The sequence below is a fragment of the Pristiophorus japonicus genome, chromosome 8, assembly GCF_044704955.1.
Source record: "Pristiophorus japonicus isolate sPriJap1 chromosome 8, sPriJap1.hap1, whole genome shotgun sequence".
In the NCBI taxonomy this organism is placed as follows: domain Eukaryota; kingdom Metazoa; phylum Chordata; class Chondrichthyes; family Pristiophoridae; genus Pristiophorus; species Pristiophorus japonicus.
The window spans coordinates 1,399,880-1,421,067 of record NC_091984.1 but is presented as its reverse complement, the minus strand read 5'-3'; the positions used below and the strand labels follow the sequence as shown (position 1 = coordinate 1,421,067).

The 21,188-nt window shown below is 41.3% G+C and overlaps 1 protein-coding gene across 1 annotated transcript in view; it reads left to right on the top strand.

Moving 5' to 3' along the window:
* syde2 (synapse defective 1, Rho GTPase, homolog 2 (C. elegans)) overlaps nt 1-21,188 on the top strand; it is a 190,707-nt gene that overhangs the window by 2,225 nt on the left and 167,294 nt on the right. Inside the window, exon 2 of the mRNA XM_070886434.1 lies at nt 9,540-10,235. Within this exon, the coding sequence (XP_070742535.1) occupies nt 9,540-10,235 (696 nt within the window). The remainder of the gene's footprint in view (nt 1-9,539; nt 10,236-21,188) is intronic.

Here is a 21,188-nt window from a genome sequence, read left to right as displayed (position 1 = left end):
GTAATAGTTGGATTACATTTAAGTATTACCAGATAATATCTAGTTATAGTGGTTGAAATTGCATAATGTCTTTTAGATCAAATACATATTCCTTAAACTGCTTTGTAAAACTAAATAACTTAATTGATTTAAAAATAAATCACTACATGTCCTTCTATCACCTAATTTATCTTCTAAGGATGCAAGTCTCCATGATATTTTTTTGACATTATTATGGATATCTTGCATCACTTTATAGCCTATGGGGAATTGGTTCTTTTCTTCATCAATCACCTGTGTTTACAAGTCCATCCAAAATGCTTCTATAATCAAAATGCTGAAAAATTGGCAGTTGGACATGTGGAAAAGATTCATTAGTTTTATAATAGGACAAGTCTCTTAACCAAGCAGTTGGGTATCTGTCACATTTAGTCCAGAGTAAGAAAATATATGCATTTTATGCCTGTACATTTTCAGTCTACAAAGCTTTATTTCCTGTTGTCACATATGCAACCTTTCTATTATAAATTTCTATGTCTATTTTAATGGAAACTTCCTGTATTAACTTATCACTCTAATTATAGCCACCCACCAATGGTGACGTTGTAACACCTGACAGTTGTGTGTTTCCCAGTTCCTCAGCTGAACTGCCAGCTTTACTTCCCAAATTGGCCTAAGTTTTGCTATACAACTATAAATAGTATTGAATCCAAGTATTATATAAAAATAAGGACAGAATGAAAATGAATTGTATCTGTATGTCCTGGCCCAATTATCCCTCACCCTGTAACCCTGCTTCACCTGAAGAGTATACTTGGTCTTGCCTACCCTGCTGCAATGTGACGGAAGATCAACTAGTAGTATTTTAAGTGATGCTTTCTAATAGGATTAACATGAACAATACAATGTAAAGATGAAAGCTTTCAAAACTGCATGGGATTCTTCTTGTAGATTGCTGAATGAGCAATTGAAGTTTAGCATCTAAGTGGCATTTAGTCTCATTTTAAATTGTATTCAATTGCCTTCTGATTTTTATCCCATCCCTTTTTTTCTGGGGATGTCTGTGGGCTGTGCTGAATGTATGCCATTGTTGTCGTCTTCCCCCGCCCCACCCACCGACCGTTTTTGATGGCATGACGATTATCCAGAATTCTCAACCTGAGGAATCACTCTTATGCTTTCCCTCCTACCATAGTATGCCCCTTACTGGAGAAGTCCATGTTACACATCTTGGCCCTTAATTTTCCCTTCTGGCACCTTTACTGAAGATAGTGGCTGAGGATGAGAAACAGTTCCGCAGTTTGTAGCTGTGCAATATTTAGCCTACGTGGCTATTCTTAATGTAGGAGCGTTTTTAGTGAATGGTGGGCAAGTGCGAAGGAATTGGAGCCCTGGGCTGTTTTATTTCCTCCTCAATCTAGGATGTTAATTGTTGTCCTCCTTTGCTACCTGAGCTAAGATTGGGTAATGCAGCATATGCTAGGAAACGAATTATGAATATTCTTTCTAATTAAGGAAATATCTAGGGAAAGCTCTAGTAAAATAAGATTACCTTTTTTTTTAGTCGTGTAGTATTGAACTGGCTTCAGGGCTCTGGATGTGGTGGATGGGATGAATTCCAGCAGAGTTCTTGCTCCTGGCTGCTTTCTGGAGCCCCTTACTAGAAAAGTTCATGCACCAGTATCCTGGATAGGGGAAATGCTTTTAATATAATACACCCACTAATTTGTGACATTGCCTCCTTTGCAAAACTTGCCACATCGCCCACTTTCATGCAGACCAAAGTGGTGCTGTAGCTAAAAAGAAAGCTGTAATCAAAATCAGCAATACATTAGCTATGGTATCTCAACATCTGACGTGCTATGAAGAGCTTGGATTTCTGTTATAAAGTATATACTTGCACTTGTATCACAATTAAAGTGATCTTGCAGAATTGTGCTCGAAACCTTCTTTCAAATCCTAACCGTACTTGTTCTATTCTTTAACAACAACAACAAAAAATGTATTATATCCCACTCTTAAGTTGTTTGAGGAAATTATGACCAAGCCTATACATTCTTCCTTTTTGTAATGCCACCTTTCTCTGAATTGTGACTTGCCAAACATTCTTGGGTATAAATTAGCGTAAATGTTAGTAATTCTTAGAAAATGCTGAAAGCGACTGGTATATAATTTGCAGTGCAGTACTGTACTGTATTATTACCATCATTTACCATTAAATGTTAGCTATTTCCAGCAGGCTTTATTTCCATGTGAATACTGCAACAAAAGAAAAATACAACAGATACTGGAAATTTAGAATAAACCAGAAAATGCTGGAAACACTCAGCAGGTCAGGCAGCATCTGTAGAGAGAGAAACAGAGTTAACTTTTCAGGTCGATGACCTTTCATGCCAGGACTGCATTTGATGAAAGTAAACATTACAAAAGCAGAACTGTTAAAGCAAACAATATTCATGTTTTAGTGAGGGGCTTCCATAGGTTGACTACAGATTGGGTACAATTTATATTATTTGAAAATGACTTTCTAATACTTTTGTAGCTGGGATAGATTAAAAATAACGAGCTGAATATCAAGTCTGTTTAGGCAGGAATATTACCAGACATTAAAATATAATCTCTAATTTCAAGTAGGCAATTATGTTTTTAAATCTTGATTTAAAAAGGTATAGAAACATCGAAATTTACAGCGCAGAAGGAGGCCATTTTGGCCCATCGTGTCCGCACCGGCCGACAAACAGCCACACGGCCCTCGGTCAGCAGCCCTAAAGGCTAGTAGATATTGAAAATACTCCCGTGAAGTTTGTTGAAATTATCTCAGTAATAAAGACTGGTCATGAGAAGAATTGTTAGCTTTGGGCACTGATTCCAGACATGTATATGGTCTGTTGACTCTGGTGTATGTGGAACATTCTGAAGAGTTTTCTTTAGTTAATGTACTTGTCTTAAGTTGAGCCTCAAGCTACAAATTCCCTTCTCTTTCCCCCCCCCCCTTCGCTACCCTCCCCACACAAAAATACTGAATAAATTGCACAGAAGAGATGATCTGTAATGTTTGGGTTAAGGGTATTAATCAAAGCATTTGATTTATGTTGTATGAAAGCTTTAATTGGTGTATAAAGGAGCTACCACACGCATTTAAGGCATTGTCCAGTAAAATCTACAGATCTTAAGCAGGACTGGATGAATGGCTATATGTTGGGGCGGTTATAATTGTGGACAGGCAGCTTGATTAAAGGATGAGACCATGCTTTGAATCATCTAATCAAGTGGCTGCCCTCCATTACAAATACCAGCTCATTATTGTGATTCAATTTATTTTCTACAGACATCTAACTCCATGGAATCAGATGTAGCAGTTTAATAAAATATACATGAATGCAGCACATAATTTTTTTTTTTAAAGTGTCTTTAAATATGTGACAGCAAAGATACTGGTAGAATGAATTTACCACTTGACATTGCTACCTCAATTTCCTCACCATCTCTGTGGTCGGTAGATAGGAAATGTATCTGGTTATATTTGCAATAAGGAAATGCTACCTCGAAGATCATATGAGTAAGATCATCTGATTCACTTATTGGATATGAATTTCATGATTATTTGTTTTCTCACCAATTCACGTAACTGGTTTCCTTCCCTCCGCGTGCTGGGAGGCAGATCTGGAGATGGTAGTTGTCCTGCAGTGTCTTGCCAAATTGGCCATTATTCATTTGTGATCTTTAACTTTAAATACCCTATGTCTGCTGACATTTAAAGTTAAAGATTCTGGGGTATTTAAAGTTAAATATTCAGCGGTATTTGACAATTCGGAAGGACAGACAGATAGGAAAAGGAGGTGGGGGAGCACTGTTAATAAAGGATCGGATCAGTGCATTAGTGAGAAACGATATTGACTCAGATGATCAAGATGTTGAATCAGTTTGGATGGAGATAAGGAATAATAAGGGGAAAAAGTTGCTGGTGGACGTAGTCTATAGGCCCCCTAGCATTAGCTACACTGTTGGACGGAGTATCAATCAAGAAATAATGGAGGCTTGTAATAAAGGAACGGCAATAATCATGGGTGATTTTAACCTTCATATTGATTGGACAAAGCAAATTGTCCAGGGTAGCCTTGAGGAAGAGATCATACAGTGTATCCGGGATAGTTTCCTTGAACAGTACATTGTGGAGCCAACCAGGGAGCAGGCTATCTTAGATCTGGTACTGTGTAATGAGACAGGATTAATAAATGATCGCGTAGTAAAGGATCCTCCAGGAATGAGTAACCATGACATCATTGAATTTCAAATTCAGTTGGACGGTGAGAAAGTTGGATGTCCTAAGCTTAAATAAAGGAGACTACAAAGGTATGAAGGCAGAGTTGGCTAAAGTGGACTGGGAAAATAGATTAAAGTATGGGACGGTTGATGAGCAGTGGCAGACATTTAAGGAGATATTTCATAACTCGCAACAAAAATATATCCCAATGAGAAGGAAAGACTAAGAGAAGGGATAACCATCCGTGGCTAACTAAGGAAATAAGGGAGGGTATCAAATTGAAAACAAAGGCATACAATGTGGCCAAGACTAGTGGGAAGCCAGAGGATTGGGAAACATTTAAAAGCCAGCAAAGAACAACTAAAAAGAAACGACAGAGAAGGAAGATAGATTATAAAAGTAAACAAGCACAAAATATAAAAACAGATAGTAAGAGTTTTTAACAGGTAGATAAAAAGGAAAAGAGTGGCTAAAGTAAATGTTGGTCCCCAAGAGGATGAGATTGGGGAATTAATAATGGGGAACAGGGAAATGGCAGAGACGTTGAACAAATATTTTGTATCGGTCTTCACAGTAGAAGACAGTTTAAAAAAAAATCCCAATAGTGGATAATCAAGGGGCTATAGAGAGGGAGGAACTTAATACAATCACTATTACTAAAGAAGTAGTACTCGGTAAAATAATGGGACTAAAGGCGGACAATTCCCCTGGACCTGATGGCTTGCATCCTAGGATCTTAAAAGAAGTGGCTGCAGAGATAGAAGATGCATTGATTGTAATCTACCAAAATTCCCTGGATTCTGGGGAGATCCCAGCGGATTGGAAAACTGCAAATGTAACGCCCCTATTTTTGAAAAAAAAAGGAAGCAGACAAAAAGCAGGAAACTATAGACCAGTTAGCCTAACATCTGTCATTGGGAAAATGCTGGAGTCCATTATTAAGGAAGCAGTAGCGGGACATTTGGAAAAACATAATTCAATCAAGCAGAGTCAGCATGATGTTATGAAGGGGAAATCATGTTTGATAAATTTGCTGGAGTTCTTTGAGGATGTAACAAGCAAGGTGAATAAGGGGGAACCAGTGGATGTGGTGTATTTGGATTTCCAGAAGGTGCTACATAAAAGGTTATTGCACAAGATAAAAGTCCACGGGGTTGGGGGTAATATATTAGCATGGATAGAGGATTAGCTAACTCTCAGAAAACAGAGTCCGGTTGGCAAAACTAGTGGGGTGCCGCAAACAGTAACTAGCTGAGGCCACAACTATTTGCAATCTATATCAATGACTTGGATGAAGGGACCGAGTGTAATGTAGCCAAATTTACTGATGATACAAAGATGGGTGGGAAAGCAAATTGTGAGGAGGACACACAAAATCTACAAAGGAATATACACAGGTGAGTGGGCAAAAATTTGGCAGGTGGAGTATAATGTGAGAAAATGTGAGGTTATCCACTTTGAGATACAAAAAATAGAAAAGCAAATTTTAATTTAAATGGAGAAAAATTGCAAAGTGCTGCAGTACAGAGGGACCTCGGGGTCCTTGTGGGCGAAACACAAAAAGTTAGTATGTAGGTACAGCAAGTAATCAGGAAGACAAATGGAATGTTGGCCTTTATTGCAAGGGGGATAGAGTATATAAGCAGTGAAGTCCTGCTACAACTGTACAGGGTATTGGTAAGGCCGCACCTAGAGTACTGCGTACAGTTTTGGTCTCCATATTTAAGGAAGGATATACTTGCATTGGAGGTTGTTCAGAGAAGGTTCACTAGGTTGATTCCGGAGATGAGGGGGTTGACTTATGAAGATAGGTTGAATAGGTTGGGCCCATACTCATTAGAGTTCGGAAGAATGAGAGGTGATCTTATGGAAACATACAAGATAATGAGGGGGCTCGACAAGGTGGATGCAGGAGGATATTTCCACTCATAGAGGAAACTAAAATTAGGGGACATGGTCTCAAAATAAGGGGCTGCCCATTTAAAACTGAGATGAGGAGGAATTTCTTCTCTGAGGCTTGTAAACCTATGGAATTCTCTGCCCCGGAGAGCAGTGGAGGCTGGGTCATTGAATATATTTAAGGCGGAGATAGACAGATTTTTGAGCGATAAGGGAGTAAAGGGTTATGGGGAGTGGGTGGGGAAGTGGAGCTGAGTCCATGATCAGATCAGTCATGATTTTATTAAATGGCGGAGCAGACTCGAGGGGCCAGTTGGCCTACTCTTGATCCTATTTCTTATGTTCTTAGACCAATCAGGGAGGGCTGCTCAGCCAAGCTGAATCCCATTCTCTTTTGATGATCGCACAGTCGCACTTTCAACATGAGTTACTGGATAGTGCTCAGGAGCAGGAACCTTGGCTAGCTGACTTGTTCCCTTCCATTCCCAAAACCAGGAGCACTGAAGCTAATAATAGTGTCATTGCAGCTAATACAGCAAAGAACTTGGCACTTTTCTGGTCTATATAACTCAGCTACTTGCTGGATAAATCCCAACCATCAGATGGGTTTCTGTTTTAAAAAAAAATAATCAAGGTTAAAACTGATGATCTAGAATAGGCAGGGTGGTGCAGTGATTCAGATAAGGCCCGTTTACTTCTGAGACCTGGGTTGAAATTCATCATAGATAGATAAGAGGAAAGTATTTTCTCTCCAGTGAGGGTCAGATATATAAAGAGTTTAGGGAATCGATCAAATTCCTGGTAAAGGCAAGCTCACAGTCAGCCTATTCAACATCAGTTGAGCTATTTTGCTTCCTGAATGCAGTATGTATGAAGTACATTAAACATTTGCCACTTCATTTATGCTAGCTGGATTGTACTTTTTTGCACGCATTGACTCGACTGTTTTCTAATAAACATGGGCTGTCACTGTGCATGCGCAGTGGTGCTCATTTCAGAAGAATCCAGAATTCATGCACCGACTAACCTTGCTGCATAAATATTCTGCCTACCAGCTATTGCGTACTGGTCAAAGGGGTTGGAGTAACCCTGGGTAAATGGCTCATTTGATAGAAATCATAATATGCATCAGATTCTAGGGCATTGCATTGACTTCAGTTGTAACACTGGAATTGCAAAGCATTAATGCACTGCTGAACAACAGCTGTATGGGCTGAGTGAATGCAATACAACTAATTTGGTGGCATTTATTAGCTGTATACTAATGATTTTTTTGCTGAATTTATCCTGCTATGATTTCGTAGTAAGATTGTTAGTTCATGATATTAGATTAAATTGAACTGGGACAATATACATTCTCCCAACCCATTTTTATCGAGTACTTGTCTGGGACAATTTGTTGTCATCACTGAATACAACTGAAGGAGTGAACAAGAGTGGAAAGGAGGAAGGGTTCTTTAGCTTTAAATGTTTGTATTTATAGATTGCTGTTGACAGTGGGCACAAGTTATTTTCTGATAATAAGCTTGAAAATCTTTTGAGCAATTTTCTAGTTTGATCTGTAATCAGAAGATAATTCTTGGTCCCTTTTTATTTTTATGTAAAAAATGCTATGCACACGTAGAAAATTTCTGGCAATTTGAATGTTTATTGCTGGTACAGTATTTTGAAATACTGGTCTACAAAAAGTGAGAGTATTGTATAATTGACAAAAAAATTGTCTGTCACGGGAGAATGGCAGACTTACTGGTATTTCATAGCTTGCCACCTCAAAGGATAAAACAACTGTTTATAAATGGGTATTGCCTGATAGGTAATTAGACACTAGAAAAACTTAGTGGCTTGGGAATTATTGTTTTACTTCATCAGAATCTGTAAATGCATTCCTGGTGTTATAAAAACACCATCACTGAACCAATATAGTATATTTAGCAAGCATGAACTATTCTATCTTGCACGAAGGTCTAGGTCTCAGTAACTTACAGTGGGACTGTTTGAGAATTTGAATAGCTTTTACATTTTTGTCCAAATTCTAAGGGGGTTTTAACGGAAAAAACATGGCTCTTCATCAGCACCTTGTTGCATGTGGACTAGTCTGATTTGAAGTAACAAGAACTTGGATTACTGCTAAATGTTTAGTATTATCAAATGTGCTTACGTGCAGGGTTTCATAGTTGACGGGTTCAGACATGTATGCAAATGAAAAGCATGCCATCCCTAATGAGATAACATGCACTTTTCTTTTAAGAGCTTGTTTCCAGTTAAAAAGAGTGGTTCAGTTGTGGGTTAATTTCTGGAGTAAGTACATGTTTAGTAAAACGTACCTGATTATATCAGCATTGGGAAAGAATTGAGAACTAGTTGAATCTGTTATCTGGATTCTCCAGGAATGTAGTGCAAGCACAAACGTGCTTGTATCATTTGTTGACCCTGAAAAGTAGTAATACACCAAAGTGTTGCAGTGCTCGCGTGTTTTGTGACCACTGCATTCCTGTGCAAGTATTTGCCTAGAAGGCAATATTATATGGTATTGTCAACCGCTCCTGAGAAAAATGATAGTAAACAGATTTTTGCCAAAGTGACTTAGCTCTGTTTATACCCAGAATATCATGGAAGTCCTCAGTTGCCTGTTTGCCAGGAGCAAGGGGATATGTTTATTTGCATGTGAAATTGTAGTGTTTTGACCCAAATATTGAAGGACCTGAGTACTGGGTCCAAATTCTAAATGAGTCCCTGCACTGTTCAACTGTAATCTACTGAGGCCAGGTATAGCACGGGGCCAGATTTTTCAGGAAATAGTACATAGAAGTTGGCTTTTCTTGTAACTATTTCAATTCTGCTACAATTTCTTATTGCTGTAGGACAAGGTTCAACCACTTGAGTTATTTGTGGAGTAACATTGGTTTTCACATTTCACAAAAGGATTTTAAAGAATGTCAATCTCCATTTTGAAGATTGCAATTAAAGATGTGGTGCCTAGGATTGTTTACAAATCCAAGGACATGTAAGGATTATACAGCATGAAATAGATGCAAAGAGAACTAGGCAGATTTAACTATGAACTGTGAACTTCTGTAACTAAGTATGCAACAATTGTAAAGACAAATATTATGATGGTAATAAATACACACTGTTTGTGTTGAATGTAATTGTAGCCTGTAACTATTGGCAAATCTAATTCCATACAGTACATATGCACTGATAATGAAGTATGGCTTAATTTCAGTAAACTTTATGAATTGCAGGGTTTGGAATGTTACTTATTTTAAGAGGTGTGATGGCACTTGCTTTATTGCATTTGGATGTGCCTTTTTCCTGTTTGAATGTTTGGTGTAAACATTTTAAATGTTTTCACTCCTACACAAATGAGCTTTTTGTTTTTCCCTCTTGATTACAGACATCATTGAAAATGTTCATGCCTCCTCAATTATCAAAAGAGAATTAAAAGCCACTGAAGCAAACCAGCTCAACGACTACAGGCCACACATAAACAACATCACAGTGTCCAAAAAACGGAACTGGCTGCAGCAAAGCACTCTCAGCCCTTATTTGAATGAAGACACTAATGTTCTGGTACCAGTAGAGCTAACAAACCATGCGAGTGGCCTGAGCCCCTTACAAGAAAGCAGGCAGCCAGCGCTTCCACCAAGAGAGCCTGTCCGACAAGATGACCCGAAGCATGCTGTAGAGAGTACTCTGGATCATAGTGAAGAAAATGATGCAGACGATGAGGGAGAGATTTGGTACAATCCTATCCCAGAAGACGATGAAGTTGATCTACGACAAGTTCAGTCCCCTCTCAGGATTTCTGTGGCTAAAATTGATAATCCAGGCAGCAGCTTGCAGGTGAAGCAGCCTTCATTGCCTGCTGGTGACTTGATTGTAGGACCAGTGACCATTGGAACCTCTGCTAATTGCTATGAAAGTGTGAGGGAAATCCAGGTAGCTCCAGCGATTGATGTGAATCAGGGGAATTCTGTGAATTCTACAAATTCCACAGACACTGTGCAGCTGCACAGGCAGGTGTGTGTGTGCAAGTCTCGAAGTGGAACGAGTGTGGAAGACATGCGTGTGCACAGGCTTCCAGCTTCAGGTAAGCTGTTATGTTGCATAACAGGAAACTCTTGCCCTGTAAAGATTATGTAGCTTTTAAATACTTTAATATTATCAAAGCAGAAATTGGAATTTTAAATTGTAAATCCCTGTTGTGTTCATTTTTTACTTCCAAGAATTTCTAATTATTTATTGGTTTTAAATAAATTTGCTAACACTTAAGTTAGAGTTGCTCCATGTAGATTTGAAAAAAATAAACATTTTTTTTAGACTTTGTAGCTTCTGGACTCTAGAGATTTATGATCCCCATTTTTACTTTTGAGCTTTGGAGGAGGGATGAGGCTTTAAAGTGCCTATATTTTTGGTTCCTCAATTTAATTGTGTGCAAACCTGCCATATTTCTTCGTGATGCAGGAGCACTACCCTTATAGGGATAACTATTATTGGTAATGCTGGAATAGCATGTTTTACAATGGAGGTAGAATGAATTGAATTGCACTGCTATTGATGGTGGGATATGCGTCTTTAATGGTTGCAGGAGTTTAACTACCCCGGTGTACATTTGCTGCAATAGAGAATTGGGCTAGTAATATTTAACTGAATAGGAAGGTAACAATGAACACCCAAACATTTAAACAAGAAGTTTTCTGAGACAACATTTATCTCTGGTTAGACTTACATTTGAAGTACTGCATGCTTCACTGCACTGCACTTCAGGAAGGATATATTGGCCTTGGAATGGGTGCAACGCAGATTTTCCAGAATGATACCGGGGCTATAAGGGTAAATTATGAGGACAGGGTGAATAGAATAGGTTTGTATTCCCTTGAATTTAGGAGATTAAGGGGTGATTTAATGGAGGTGTTTAAGATGATTAAAGGATTTGAAAGGTTAGATAGATATAAAGAAAGACCTGCATTTCTATAGCGCCGTTCATGACCTCAGGATGTCCCAAAATGCTTTACAGCCAATGAAGTACTTTTGAAGTGCAGTCACTGTTGTAATGTAGAAATAAACTATTTCCTCTGTTGAGGGAGTCAAAAACAAGGGGGCATAATCTAAAATTAGAGTGAAACCATTCAGGGGTGAAGTCAGGGCTCACTTCTTCACACAAAAGGTAGTGGAAATCTAGAATTATTCCCCCCCCCCCCCCCCCCCCCCACTCAGCCAAAAAAGAAAACTGTTGCGGCTAGCTCAATTGAAAATCTTAAAACTGGGGTTGATAGACTTTTGTTCGGTAAGCATATTAAGGGATATGGAACCAAGGCGGGTAAATGGATTAAGCTACAGATCAGTCATCATCTAATTGCATGGCAGAACAGGCTTGAGGAGCTGGATGGCATAGTTTTTCAAAATAGGAGTTACAAATAGTTGTAATGTGCTGAGTTAATTAAAATTATCTGTTCATCACAATCATTTGTTCAAAATTTTAGTCTACCATCTAAATATTAATACAGGGTATAGCTAATAAACATGAGGTAATAAGCCTCCAACTACACCTGTACCGTGGTCCAGTTTAGTGACCGAGGCTGAGTGTGCTATTTGGTGACTAAGTAGCTCTGCGCACATACAGAGGCTGAACTCCAGGACATAGTTGACGTATTTACTGAGGTGTACGAAAGCAAGGGCCTTACGCTAAACATCAGTAAGACAAAGGTCCTCTGCCAGCCTGTTCTTGCCGCGCAGCACTGCCCCCCAGTCATCAAGATCCACGGCGCGGCCCTGGACAACGTGGACCACTTCCCTTATCTCGGGAGCCTCCTATCAACAAGAACAGGCATTGATGACGAGATCCAACACCGCCTCCAGTACGGCAGTGCAGCCTTCGGCCGCCTGAGGAAAAGAGTGTTTGAAGACCAGGCCCTCAAAACTGCCACCAAGCTCATGGTCTACAGGGTTGTAGTAATACCCGACCTCCTGTATGGCTCAGAAACATGAACCATGTACAGTAGATATCTCAAGTCGTTGGAGAAGTACCACCAACGATGTCTCCACAAGATCCTACAAATCCCCTGGGAGGACGAAGCACCAACGTTAGCGTCCTCGTCCAGGCCAATATCCCCAGCATTGAAGCACTGACCATCCGGGAGGGCGCTGAGCACCTCGAATCTCATCGCCGAGAGCATGCAGAAATCAAGCGCAGGTATCGGAAAGAGCGTGCGGCAAACCAATCCCACCCATCCCTTCCCTCAGTGACTAGCTGTCTCACCTGTGACGGAGACTGCGGTTCTCATATTGGATTGTACAGCCACCTAAGAACTTATGTTAAGAGTGGAAGCAAGTCTTCCTCGATTTCGAGGGACTGCTTATGATAATGATGAGCACAGTGTGTTGGCAAATTGTCCTTTCACCTCATTTGTTCTTATTCTGGATTCAAATGCAACCGATATTGGTGAAGTAAAGATAAAATAGGTTGTGCAGTCTAAAACTTGTTTCCTACTTGCAACATTAACTACTCCATTTTGGCATTAAGCTGGCAATTTCATTTGGTGGGATCACAGGATGGTTCGTGCAGGAAATGTCAGGATGCACTAGGTGTGTATCTGAGACACTTTGTGCCTAAGATACTTTCTTGGAGCATGGTAGAGGAACCTTGACTCTACCTCAGGAGTGTTTGCTGGCATTGGTGCCCAAAATGAAAGCGTTCCAATCTCCAGTACTCATTAAGCAGTAATAAAAACCAACTGCTTAACATACATGACGGGAAACTGGCGCTGAGGTAGATCAGCCGTGATCTTATTGAACGGTGGAGCAGGCTCGAGGGGCCGTAAGGCCTGCTCCTGCTCCTATTCCTTATGCTCTTTGCTTAATACTTATATTTCAGTTTTAATAAACTGCATTAATGACGTGATGCACTTGTGTTTATATTGGTGCTTGTACAGGTTTGAAACCCCCGACACGAACGTGCAACTTAAGCACCCGGCTTTACAATAAATAAAATTCAAAATACAAACCTTGTATGTCCAGAAAATAATGTGCTGGGTTTGGTGTACTCCACTGTTTATATTTTTAAACCTATTTTTTAAGCCTTTAAATTTCTATTGATTGGAAAGTGCTGACTTGTACCATCAGCTCTTTTTTAACATTAGAAATTTCAATGGCTGTGAAGAGTGCTCTGTGCAAGGGTCCTTGCATGCATGCGCATGCATACAGTTCTGATTTCTTCCACTCAGCATTACAACTTGCAGTGTAACTTCAATTGCCCATTTGTACCATTATTTTCAAGGTACTTCAATCACTTGTGGGGTGAATAGGCTCTCAGACTTACTGCTCTAGACAGATTTCTAGTATCATGAATGCTGTATGTCATCATCATAGGCAGTCCCTCGGAATCGAGGAAGACTTGCTTCCACTCTTAGAATGAGTCCTTAGGTGGCTGAACAGTCCAATACAAGAGCCACAGTCCCTGTCACAGGTGGGACAGACAGTCGTTGAGGGTAAGGGAGGGTGGGACAGGTTTGCCGCACATTCTTTCCGCTGCCTGCGCTTGTTTTCTGCATGCTCTTGGCGATGAGACTCGAGGCGCTCAGCGCCCTCCCGGATGCACTTCTTCCACTGAGGGCGGTCTTTGGCCAGGGACTCCCAGGTATCGGTGGGGATGTTGCATTTTATCTCGGAGGCTTTGAGGATGTCCTTGTAACGTTTCCTCTGCCCACCTTTGGCTCGTTTGCCATGAAGGAGTTCTGAATAGAACGCTTGCTTTGGGAGTCTCGTGTCTGGCATGCGGACAATGTGGCCTGCCCAGCGGAGCTGATCAAGTGTGGTCAGTGCTGGGGATGTTGGCTTGGTCGAGGACACTAATGTTGGTGCGTCTGTCCTCCATGGGGATTTTGTAGGATCTTGCGGAGGCACCGTTAGTGGTATTTCTCCAGCGACTTGAGGTGTCTACTGTATATGGTCCATGTCTCTGAGCCATACAGGAGGGCGGGTATTACTACAGCCCTGTAGACCATGAGCTTGGTGATAGATTTGAGGGCTTGATCTTCGAATACTCTCTTCCTCAGGCGGCCGAGGGCTGTGCTGGCGCACTGGAGGCATCGTTGAATCGTCTCATCAATGTCTGCTTTTGTTGATAAGAGGCTCCCAAGGTATGGGAAATGTTCCACGTTGTCCAGGGCCGCGCCGTGGATCTTGATGACTGGGGGGCAGTGCTGTGCGGCGAGGACAGGCTGGTGGAGGACCTTTGTCTTATGAATGTTTAAAATCAGGCCCATGCTTTCGTACGCCTCAGCAAATACGTCGATTATGTCCCAGAGTTCAGCCTCTGTATGTGCGCAGACGCAGGCGTACTGTAGCTCGACGGCAGAGGTTTGGGTGGCCTTTGACCTGACTTGGAGATGGCGAAGGTTGAACAGCTTCCCACTGGTTCTGTAGTTTAGTTCCACTCCAGCGGGGAGCTTGTTGACTGTGAAGTGGCGCATGGCAGTGAGGAAGATTGAGAAGAGGGTTGGGGCGATGATGCTGCCTTGTTTGACCCCGGTCCGGATGTGGATTGGGTCTGTAATGGATCCGTTGGTAAGTATCATGAATGCTGTATGTAATCTAGTACCGTGCCCTTTTTTTTTCCCCCCTCATGCTTGTTTTGTCCACAGAAATCATCAAGGAAAATTTGAGACATTTGTCTTTGCTACAGTTCCCTGTGTCTGCACCTTGCTATGTCAGCAGAAATATGTGTCTATATTCATATATAAATATATATTACGCATATAAAAGAAATATTTGAGCCAGGTTTAATATGTAGGGGAAGGATTAAGATCACAATAGATTAAAGCACTGATGTTCAGTTGCTGAGATCTAAAAATGTTATCTCTGATTGTCTTTAAATAGCAGCACATCTGATTTTAAAAATACCAGAATCTTCTCTGAATTGGGAATCTCTTGGATTAATTTCACTTACAGGGGAGTCTTTGCTTTTGTTAGTCTTTTCATAATGTTGCAGTGAATGCCAAACAATTCCTAGCATGAATTCAAGATATAAAGGTACAATGTGTTCATGCATTTCAATCTGGCTACAATTCTTAAACATTTGCACTCTTTCCCCCCCCCCCCCCGACTAGCTATCTTTTATTTATTTGAATATATTTCATCACAGTAACAGGAAAACTCATTAGTATTGCTGCAGCACTAAATTGCTTTTTGCCTGCTGTCATTAGTTGGACTTAGTTTGTCAGATGAGCTGGTATGTTTGTTAGTTGTTGGAGTACATTGAAATCAGATAACAGGACGTATCTTTATAAGTCAAAGTTAAGCAACCCGCTGAGCACTTGACAGTCATGTGGAAATGATTTTGAGTAGCAGTCAAACAGGAAACTAGACATTTTTAAAATTCCATCTAGCCTCCCCTGCTGAACTCCGGATTATAAGACATTAGCCAGCTGGGAGATTGAGGCTTTTAACTTCTATGTACGAGATATGCTGGTGATGGAAAGACACACACATCACTTTGCCGTGCACACTGCAGTGGCATTGTGCACTGAAGTATGATTGGCTTGAACCTGCTCTGATAATGCAGCTGGACTGTGCTGATAACCTGTCCAGTGAATCCTGCCTGAATTATCTTTCCTGCTGGTTCACAAATGAAGGTAGTTCAAGTCTGCAACCCAAATACCATGTCCAAAGAAACATGTGTGGTCAAATGTGGATTTGGAAAAAAAATCTTGGCAAAGGCGATTGTTTTTGTTCGTGAGGAGAATTTCCTGTAAAGGGGCTCATGAGTGATCTATACATTTCTCTGAAATTGTTACCAAATGAATTTGAATAGTTCATCTTCTGGCATTGAAACTCCGAGTTACTACAAAGTTTAAAAATACACCTGGTTTATATTCTTCACATAATATGTAACTGCTGTTTATAAATTAAAAATAAATGTTATTAATAAGGATCTATATGCTGCCAGCAATTGACACTTGAAATCATAGAGGGAAGTTATTTGAATGTCTCCTATGACTAACCCTAGAAGCTTTCTATGTGCCAAGCGCATAAGACTTAATTTTAGGAAAGAGGGTGACTATTTTGAGGTAAACTGAAATACTAGGATAGCCTCCTCTATTGAACTCAGGATTATAAGCCAGCTGGAACATTGAGGCTTTTTAAAAAAAAAAATTATTTGTTCATGGGAAGTAGGTGTCGCTGGTAAGGCCAGCATTTATTGCCCATCTCTAATTTTCCTTGAGAAGATAGGTAATGTTGAGCCGCCACCTTGAACCGCTGCAGTCCGTGTGGTGAAGGTGCTCCCACAGTTATCTTAGGGAGGGAGTTCCAGGATTTTGATCCAGCGACGCTGAAGGAACAGCCAATATACTTCCAAGTCAGGATTGTGTGTAACTTGGAGGGGAACGTGGAGGTGGTGGTGTTCCCATGCGCCTGCTGCCCTTGTTCTTCTAGGTGGTAGAGGTCACAGGTTTGGGAGGTGCTGCTGAAGAAGCCTTGACAAGTTGCTGCAGTGCATTTTGTAGATGGTACACACTGCAGCCACGGTACTCCAGTGGCGGAGGGAGTGAATGTTGAAGGTGGTGGATGGGGTGTTGATCAAGCGGGCTGCTTTGTCCTGGATGGTGTCGAGCTTCTTGAGTGTTGTTGAAACTGCACTCATCCAGGCAAGTGGTCAGTATTCCATCACACTCCTGACTTGTGCCTTGTAGATGGTGGAAAGGCTTTGGGGAGTCAGGAGGTGAGACACTCGCCGCAGAATACCCAGCCTCTGACCTGCTCTTGTTGCCACAGTATTTATGTGGCTGGTCCAGTCAAGTTTCTGGTCAATGGTGACCTCCAGGATGTTGATGGTGGGGGATTCGGCGATGGTAATGCCGTCTAATGTCAAGGGGTGGTGGTTAGACTCTCGCTTGTTGGAGATAGCCATTGCCTGACGCTTTTGTGGTGCGAATATTACTTGCCACTTATCAGCCCAAGCCTGAAAGTCGTCCAGGTCTTGCTGCATGCGGGCATGGAGTGCTTCATTATCTGAGGAGTTGCGAATGGCACTGAACACTGCAGTCATCAGTGAACATCCCCACTTCTGACCTTGTGATGGAGGGAAGGTTATTGATGAAGCAGCTGAAGATGGTTGGGCCTAGGACACTGCCCTGAGGAACTCCTGCAGCAATGTCCTGGGGCTGTGATGATTGACCTCCAACAATCACACCCATCTTCCTTTGTGCTAGGTATGACTCCAGCCAGTGGAGAGTTTTCCCCCTGATTCTCATTGACTTCAGTTTTACTTGGGCTCCTTGATGCCACACTCGATCAAATGTTGCCTTGATGTCAAGGGCAGTCAGTGTGAAGACAGGAATTCGTCTCCACAATGACACTGCGATGGTCACTGCTACCAATGCTGTCATGGACACATGCATCTGCGACAGTTAGTTTGGTGAGGACGAAGTCAAGTAGGCTTTTCCTTGTGTTGGTTCTCTCACCACCTGCTGCAGGCCCAGTCTGGCAGCTATGTCCTTCAGGACTTGGCCAGCTCGGTCAGTAGTGGTGCTACCAAGCCACTCTTGAGCTGGCCATTAAAGTCCCTCACTCAGAGTACATTTTAACTTCTATGTACAAGACATGCTGGTGCTGGAAAGACACACACATCACTTTGCCATGCACACTCGCCAAGGCTCCTTCGGCAGCATCTCCCAAACTCGTGACCTCTACCACCTAGAAGGACAAGGGCAGCAGGTGCATGGGAACATGGGTTGGAAAAAAAAATCTTGGCAAGTGTGTAACTTGGAGGGGAACCTCCACGTTCCCCTCCAAGTCACACGCCATCCTGACTTGGAAGTATATCGCCGTTCCTTCATCGTCGCTGGGTCAAAATCCTGGAACTCCCTCTCTAACTGCACTTTGGGAGCACCTTCACCAAGCGGTTCAAGAAGGCGGCTCACCACCACCTTCTCAAAGGAAATTGGGGATGGGCAATAAATGCCGGCCTTGCCAGCGACACCCACATTCCGTGAATGAATAAAAAAAAAACACTGCAGTGGCATTGTGCACTGAAGCATGATTAGCTTGAAACTGCCCTGATAGTGGAGCTGGACCATGACTGTGCTGATAACCTGTCCAGTGAATCCTGCCTGAATTATCTTTCCTGCTGGTTCACCAATGAAGGCAGTTCAAGTCTGCAACCCAAATACCATGTCCAAAGAAACATATATAGGTTGGAAAAAAACTGCTGGCAGCATATAGAGCCTTATTAATAACATGTACTTTTAATTTATAAACAGCAGTTGCATATTATGTGAAGAATATAAACCAGGTGTATTTCAAACTGTGTAGTAACTCGGAGTTTCAATGCCAGAAGATGAATTATTCAAATTCATTTGTTAACAATTTCAGAAAAATGTATAGATCACTCATGATTCCTGAGGTAAATTTAAACACCAAGATAATTTTCTATTTTTATTTGAGATAAATTTTGATGTGTAAATTGACTCTTTCCTTCACATGTGACATGGTATTTCAGTTAATATACTTAATTACAAAGTGATAGAAGAAAAGAACCCAAAAAAAGTTTATACTAGCTGCGTAACTGCAATTCAGGTTTAAATAGCCTGGGTGGAATTTGAATTCTGCTGCTCAGGAGAGAATTGAGTATGTGTGCTTTTATGCATTTGTAGAACTCTTTTCCTAGCAGTTAAAATGTAAACATTAAGGGGGCGAAATTGGTTCGTTGCAGAAGTCCCGCCCTCATGCGCTCCACTTCCTTTCGGGGCGGGATCAGGGGCGCTATGTGGCCTCTCCGCGAGGCGCTGATGCGTTTCAACGCCCCCTCCCCTTCCATTAAGGGGAAGGATGCTGCGAGCTCTGCAGCTTTTGATGGGCCACTAGGGATGAAGGGTGCCGTGACGGAGTGCTGGGCTGCACGATTGCGACATCGTTGGACAGCGGCCCGACTGGTGAGTCGGAAACAAAATTGTGGTGCAGCGCACCTCCCCTTTAAGTATTTGCTCTGTGGTGGGTGTGCGGCCCAGTTTGTGATTTGCGAGGCTGGCGCTACTGTATTCACGGCTCTGCTAACTCCCACGCAATTTCGCGGGAGCTGGTAGCACTGCATCCCCCCTTCCCCCGGCGAAAACACTTTTGTGCCCTGTTAGCGCCCCCCCGAAGGCGCTAACAGGAGGTGCACAACAGGGGAATTTTGCGCCCTAAGATAATTATGTGATATGTGGCAGCATCTGTACTTTCTAATTGCTAATAAATGTAAAAAGTGTCAAGGCAGTCCCAGTGATTCTGCTGGACACTTCTTGTTAACACCTGGTTTAACGCTGCACTGGACTTGCATTCAACATGATGTTACGCAGAAATGGTGAGGGACCCTATCCAACAAGAAGGTCTTGCACCACTTTTCTCCAACATCAGATTGGGCCCTAACTCTGGATTTACAATACAACCTTCATGTCGCTCTCAAGCAGAAATGTGTTGCACTAATGCTTTGGCTGTAGTGTTAAATCACCTTTTGGAGGTATTGCACTTTGAGCAGCTGCAAAACTTTCTCATACAGCAGTGTAGGTAAGGAGTGTCTCTCAAACTGTGCTGACTGTATCCTTCTGCTTAGCAGGTGGATAATGTGTCTCCTTTGAACCTGCATATTACTGTACCATGTATTATTATTTTTGATTTGTATGCTATGTTACGGATCTTTTTGTAAAGAGAGAACTTGCATTTTATATAGAGCTTTACACTTCCCAAAATGATTTATAGCTAATTAAATACTTATTTCTGTGCTATTTTCTTTCTGAACTCACCCCTCCCCCCCGCCCCCCCACCCCACTTCAGCCTGTCAAAAATGATGCACAACCAATAAGCATTTAAAATGAAGGTTATCTAATGTATTCTTCTTTTGTGAATTTGGGGCCAAGGGAAAAAAATGAGGTGCTATTCAAATGATATTGGCATAAAAGTGAAAAGTTTGGTTTATATTTTCAATACTAAATCACAGTTTTAGGAAAGATTATTGTCCTTGCTGGTTGATCTAATTTGAATAATATTTTGGAGTACAAAAATAATAAGTATTGAGGTCTTAGATGTTTAAATGGCTGACCTTTGGCTCTGACTTTAATACATAATGATTATTCCATCTGGATCATATTCAGACCAGCAAAGGAGCTCATTGGGTAGCTTTTCTAATCATTATCATTATAGGCAGTCCCTCGGAATCGAGGAAGATTTGCTTCTATTCTTAAAATGAGTCCTTAGGTGGCTGAACAGTCCAATATGAGAGCCTCAGTCCCTGTCACAGGTGGGACAGATAGTCGTTGAGGGTAAGGGAGGCTGGGACAGATTTGGCGCACGCTCGTTCTGCTGCCTGCGGTTGATTTTTGCATGCTCTCGACGATGAGACTTAAGGTGCTCAGGGCCCTCCTGGATGTACTTCCTCCACTTAGGGCGGTCTGTGGCTTTTCTAATATTGGGTAGGTGATAAATTATGTAAAATATTACCAGTAAAAGAACCTTGCCACAAAAGGTGAGTCATGGCTGGTTGGCACTCTATGCAAATGTATTGCCGACAGTATTGCATCTTTGTGTTACACCAGAGTGCAGTAATAATATCAAGGACCACTAAATGGAAATTCTGCTTCCGGGACATTCTGCTCATCCATCTATTTATGTTCCTCCCACTCTGAAAAATCATGCTATGCAAGTATAATAATAACTTTTATTTATATAGCGCCATTAACGTAGTAAAACATCCCAAGGTGCTTCACAACAATTTTACAAGACGTTGGATATTGACCATTGAGGGAAAGGGAGAGAGAGAGAGAGAGTGTGAGAAGGACGTGTAAAAAGAGGTTAAAGGCTCGGGTCCGAAGCGGTAGCCAAAATGCGTACGCAGATAGACACAGGCGAAAAAACAAAAATTCAAATTACATTGTAAATAATACAATAAAGAGTATACAATAGTAAAATCAGTATAATAAAGATTAATTATAATTAAACAAAATTAAATAATATATAACATAATTATAAATTAAGTTTAAAATGATAAAATCAGCAATTGAAGCAAATT